The sequence below is a fragment of the Chaetura pelagica genome, unplaced genomic scaffold, assembly GCF_000747805.2.
Source record: "Chaetura pelagica isolate M959 unplaced genomic scaffold, ChaPel_1.0 scaffold269, whole genome shotgun sequence".
In the NCBI taxonomy this organism is placed as follows: domain Eukaryota; kingdom Metazoa; phylum Chordata; class Aves; order Apodiformes; family Apodidae; genus Chaetura; species Chaetura pelagica.
The window spans coordinates 2,258,863-2,265,095 of NW_009954705.1; the positions used below are offsets into that span (position 1 = coordinate 2,258,863).

Genomic DNA, 6,233 nt, shown 5'->3' on the forward strand with positions numbered 1-6,233 from the left:
ATCTATCCAAGTCTCTCTGCAGAGCCTCTCTATCCTCATGCAGATCAACACTCCTGCCTAGCTTGGTGTCATCTGCAAACTTACTGATGATACACTCTGTGTCCTTATTGAGATCATCAATAAAGATGTTAAACAGAAACAGTCCCAACACTGAGCCCTGAGGAAACCACTTGTGACTGGCCCCAGCTTCATTTGACTCCATTGACCACCAACCACTCTTTGGGCCTGACTGTCCAGCCAGTGGTTGATCCAACAGATCATGTGCTCATCCAGGCCATGAGCAGCCAGTTTCTTTATGAGAGTTCTATGGGGAACCGTGTCAAATGCTTTTTGGAGGTCCAGATAAACAATATCCACAGCCTTTCCCTTGTCCAGTAGTCAGGTCATCAGGTTATAAAAGGAGATCAGGCTCATCAGGCAGGACCTGCCTTTCATAAACCCATGCTGACTGGGCCTGATCCCCTGGTTATCCATTATATGGCTTCTAGTAACACTCAAGATGATCTGCTCCATGACCTTCCCTGGTACTGAGGTCAGACTGACAGGTCTACAGTTTCCTGGATTCTCCTTTCTGCCTTTCTTATAGATGGGTGTTATATTTTCTACCCACTGGTCCACTGGGACCTCCCCAGTTAGCCAGGACTTTGGGTAAATAATGGAAAGTGGCCTGGTGATCATGTCTGCCAACGCTTTCAGCACCCTGGGATGTAACCCATCTGGTCCCATAGATTTGTGTGTGTCTCTTTAATTGTGATGACACAGAGGGAACTCTCCCTTGATAGTCCTCTCTCTCTGTTAGATTTTTGCACTGACCATATGGGATTAATAAAGAGTAAAAGAGTCTTACTGATCACTTCTTGACTCTCCAGTTGCTGGATCAACATATGGGTGGGAACCAGGGAGCCTGGATTGGTGCAATGTTGTCGCTGATGCACTATCATGGTAGCAACTGGCACATGCTGTTCTATAACCCACAGAAACCCCACCACAGACAGATCATCTGAGAGACCAGGCAAGCTAGACAGCTGTTTAATCTTCTCCCTACTCAAGGCAGCTATACCAAAATCCCACTGGTACTCTCTTGGGTCTCTGAAGTATCCTCTTATGAGGTAGTCTATGCCAAGGATACAAAGAGCCTCCAGATGAGTCACAACAGGGTGATTTTGCCACTCATCCCTAGTTAGGCTTGCCTCAGCCTCCAACACAGGCAGTTCTTGGGATCACTCCAGAAATACAGATGGATTTGGCCCCTTTGCAATCTGAGGGTATTGGAGTGCCCTGTGCACTCGTGTCCACCAGAGCTTTATACTCCTGTGGGTTGGTGTGTCAGGCCACTGAATCCACACAGTCCACTAAACCTGGCTGTCCTCTTCCTCTGCCCAGCCAAAAGTAGGGGCCCTCTATTCCTGGCTGGAGTCTTCCTTACTTGATTTTTATAATTGCAAAAAAGAAGTCATTTCATTAGGGACAAAAGTATGATCAGCCCTTCTACTCTGCCCAACAGACACTGGAGCAGTAATTTGCCTGGATGATTTGGCTATTGATTTTCCTTGCAGTTCCTGTACCCCAGCTTCTAATCTCCATGTATGTTCACCATCCTATTTCCTCATGTCCTCCCACTGATCACATAGGAAGACCCACAGGGTTGCACATGGTGTGCACCACTGATGCCCTCACTCTTAATAGCTGAGGCCTTGGTTGGAGTGCGTGAGGAAGACCTACCCTTCTTGGCTTGCTCAGACATCTTCTTGTGTCAGTCTATCCGCAGCTGAGACACAAGCCCACATGGAGGAAGCAGGATTATTTTTGCATTCTTGCAGCTGTCTGGCCAGTCAATCCATAGTTGGTGCCTCCGTGTCTATCCAGCTCGGTTACCTCCAGGCTATGGGTGTATGATGTCAGTGCATGCTGTACAAGCTTTCAACACGAGAACCACATGCACCAGATTTTATCCAGGTCTTTGGGTGCCTGGGCATCATCCAGGTTGTTACAGATCACTATCAACATGCCTAATTTCCTGGATACCTTCCTCGGTGTTGGTCCATTTGCTCCGGGAATTTGCAGGTTCTCCCTTCTTGAAGTTCAGAAGACTGAGGACTCCTGCCTTTTTTTCCAGTCCCTTTGTCAATAGCCTTATCCTTAGCAAGGGATCCTAGCTGCTGGGCTTCCTTACCCTTTAATTCCTGACTACTGGCCCCAATATCCCAGCATCAGAGGACCCAGCTGTAAATTAGCTCACCTGGCTGATGAAAATCTTTTTTGCATATCTCACAGCTCACCTACAGATTGGTATTAGGTGATTTCTGTCTCATTTCTGATTTCAGTCTCTTCCTCCTCCTGTTCTTGTGACTGCTCTGCTACAGAACAGGCTGCTGCTTCTGATTCTTTCTCCTGCTTCCTCTTAGGAGAAGCTTCTTCATCACTTACTAAACGAGCTGACTTCTGCTTCCATTGTTTCTTTTTAGTTATAAGGGCAACCACTATAGTATCTGGTTTAGCCATTGTGTCTAGTGGTATCTTCTGCCTGAGGGGGCTGAACAGTATCGAGCTGTGGTTGGTAGATGCTCAGTGTGGTGAGTTGTGCCTCTTTGGAATAGCCACAGCATTTTGTCTTTCAAACATTCTGTCATTTAATCAGGACCCTCTAATTGTTTGGGAGTGAGGTTCCAGGCCACTGGAGGTGAGAAGTTCTCTAGATACCTTCTCATACTCTCCCACATGCTCTGCCACTCACGACCATAAGAAATAACAATAGAAGTATTTTAACTACCCAAGGATGCTCAAGATACTGAGAAGTTATTGTGGTGAGAGAGAAGATAGTGAAAGTGCTATTCTGTATTTCTTCCACAAAAAATGGAACTGTCTCCATGAGGTGACACCTGCAGTACAGAGCCCAAATACCAGATTGAACTCAAGATCAGTGTTTCAATAAAAAAATATCTCAGGCAATATATCACTGATCACTATAGAGCACAACAAACTGCAAAAGCAGTAGTGATTAGTAAGATATAAATCTTTTCCCTCCCCCCCTTGCTGATGTTATCCCAAGCTCTTGAAGCCTCTGGTTGCCAAAAAGGACTGTTTTGGTTTAACCCCAACTGGCAACTAAGGACCACACAGCTGCTTGCTCATGCACAGCCTCCAGCAGGATGGGAGGATGAGAACTGGAAGAGTAAAAGTAAGAAAGCTCATGGGTTGAGATTAGAAAAATTTAATAATTTAAATAGAAGAAAATAAGAATAGCAATGACAATAATGAATAATAATAAAAAGGAAAATAACAAAGACAGAGAAATAAATCCCAAGAAAGACAAGTGATGCAATTGCTCACCACCCAGGAACTGATGCCCAGTACTTCTGTGAGCAGCAGCCCCCCTGCCAACCTCCTCCCTAGTTTTATTGCTGAGCAATAGGATATGGAATCTCTCTTTGTGGTCAGCTGTCCCAGCTGTGTGCTCTCCCAACTTCATGTTTACCCCCAGCCCTCTCACTAGTGGGGCAGCATGAGCAGCAGAAAAGGCCTCAACTCTGTGGAAGCACTGCTCAGTGATAGCTAAAACATCCCTGGGTTATCAACACTATTTCCAGCACCAATCCAAAACATAACCCCTTAATAGAAAAATGTCGGGAAATTAACTCTACCCCAGGCAAAACCAGCACAGTAACACACAGGTTTTTTTCCTTCTTCAGTCTTGCACCACTTTCAGCAAGGCTGATGAGTGCTTTGGAGGTTACATTTCCAGGGACCAAATTCTCCTGCACGGGGGCAACCAGTCTCACCCAGCTGTCCTGCAGCTGCCTGTGCTGTTTAATTAGCAGCACACTCCCTAGCACAGTTTGTACCAACAGACATGTTCCCAGATACCATTCAGGACAGTCCAGGCCAGAGACATTTCCCATAAAGGCATTATGGATGAGATCCCTGTTTTGGGTGGAGGGTTTAGTACTTAGTTTCTGGGATGCTGCATTATTCACTCTTGGGACTGAAAAGGGGCTTATTTGATTCATTTTCCAGAGCTGCCAGCCCTTCCTAGTGCTGAGGACAGCTCAAGAATATTTATCTGCATTTCTAAGTAAGATTCCCTTCAATGCAATTTGAGCTGTCCTAAAGTTGAATACTTTCCCTGGGCCTGTGGCAATTCTTTCTGCAAGGGAGGAGCATCTCGACCAGAAGAAGGGCTTTTGCCTGCAGGAGTGGGAAAAGAAAGAGTTAGGAAGAAAACCCCTTTTTATGTATCAGAAATGAGTATTGGACCAAGTCCTCGACTTTCTCCAAGAGAAGTGCATCTATCAGCTGTTTTTTACTTCTGGTGAAAGTCATGCCTCAGCCAGCACCCTCCTTCCTGAGCCCAGCATGACCCGCACCCTGTTCCTGCAGCTGTGGGCAGGGCTACGCCCAGAAAGCCCTGGTGTGAGGGCAAGTGAAATGCTGTTTTCTCACGCAAAGTCTCCGTCCTGCTTCCAGAGCTCATCAGCCCAAGGCTTCAGGTTCCCATTTTTTGGTCCAGCCCTGGAAGCAGAAGGGGACAGTGAGATCCGGCTGGTATTTGTAATGCCCTGTTTTACCCTTTACTCAGCTCCTGCCGCCTTTGCCGGCCTGATGTACTTGTTTGTGAGGCAGAAGTACTTCGTGGGCTACTTGGGAGAAAGGACTCAGAGGTAAGAACTTGCAAAGCCTCTTTACAAGCCGGTTCCAGAAGCACCGGCTCCTGGTGCTGCCAGCGACGGCTGCTTGCACAGGGTAGTGCAGGAAAGCACCCTCTTCTGCCTGCACGGGAGGAGCTGTGGGAGACCTGGGAGGTGCAGCAGCACCGGGGTCGGGGGAGCTGCAGGAACAGAGAGGCTGCTCCAGCAGCTCCTGCTTGCAGCCTCTGCAGACACGTTGGCGTGTTTGTGCCACTATTCGCACAAGAGCGTCCTTTTGCATTAATAAAGCTCATTACACACACGTGGAACAAGGCTGAGAAGTCATACAAGTCCCTCTGAATAGCCACTTCTGTAAGCAGCAGCCTATGCTGAGCACAGGAGGCTAAATCCAAACCAAATGGATCCTGAAAATCATAGAATCTTAGGCTGATTTGGGTTGGAAACGACCTCAAAGATCATCCAGTTACAACACCCTGCATGGGCAGGGACAGGTCCCACTAGACCAGGTCGCTCAAAGCTCCATCCAACCTGGTCTTGAACACTTCCAGGGAGGAGACATTACACTTAAGAGCTTGCAGCTGCCTGGCACTGCAAGACAGAGCAGAAGCTTCCCTGCACCCCCAGACCTCCCCCGAGGCCTGAGGACTTCTTGTGTGAGGTGATACGTGTTAACAAATTGCTTCCCCCCCTTTCTGTCTCCTCAGCACTCCCGGTTACTTGTTTGGAAAACGCATCATTTTGTTCCTGTTCCTCATGTCCGTGGCTGGAATACTCAACTACTATCTTGTCTCCTTTTTCGGAAGTGACTTTGAAAAGTACATGAAAATGATAACCAGTGCGATCTCTCCGTTGCTGCTCATCCCGTAGCTCCCTGCAGCACGGCAGGGGTCAGCGTGCTTAACATATTGGTACCCAGAAACAGCCATAACTCAAGTGTTTAAGAAATGAACCCATAACCCTTTTAGATTGCTGTAAATCTCATGCTTGATGGGCTTTGTAGTGTGATTTAACCTTGCTTTTTGCCTCAGGAGAAAGATTTATTGGGAGCCCTTGGCACGCCCAAAGAATGGCAACAAGTTCCACTTAATTCTTCCAAGTTTTTTTCCCTGACCGGCAGCTTGCAAGCTCATTGAGCTCACATCATAACTGAGCTGTACTTAGCCCTTGTCCCAAAACCCAGGAGCCTCTCAGCGGTTCCCGAGATTGCTCCCACCGTTATCCTCACACACAGGCTCAGCTTTTCACCAGGATCCCGACTCCCCTTCACAGGCAAGGGCGTGAACCAGCAACTTCACCTACGTTTTCCCTCCCACTTGTTGTTGATCGAGCTCCCGGTGCTGCAGGAGAGCAGAAATTAGCCCTTGACTGGTATTCCTTGAGAAACGTTCATGTACTTAATGCTCCCGACGCTGATCTCATTTGCACTTCAGCCTTTTTGGTCTCCCAGGGCAGTGGAAAGGGGTCTTGTGTTATTGAGGAACTGGTGCATTGATAGTGGGGTTGGTTTTGTTTTGCTTGGCTTTGTTTAATAAAGCAGTCTGAAAGGATGACATCTGTTTGCTCCCCTCTCCTTTGCCTGTTGCTGGT

General features: G+C 47.5%; 1 protein-coding gene across 1 annotated transcript in view; it reads left to right on the top strand.

Moving 5' to 3' along the window:
- The window catches only part of ALOX5AP (arachidonate 5-lipoxygenase-activating protein), a 13,473-nt gene extending 7,960 nt beyond the window's left edge, over positions 1-5,513 (top strand). Inside the window, exons 4-5 of the mRNA XM_010005645.1 lie at positions 4,577-4,658; positions 5,351-5,513. Of these exons, the coding sequence (XP_010003947.1) occupies positions 4,577-4,658; positions 5,351-5,513 (245 nt within the window). The remainder of the gene's footprint in view (positions 1-4,576; positions 4,659-5,350) is intronic.
- Positions 5,514-6,233: the final 720 nt, after the last annotated feature.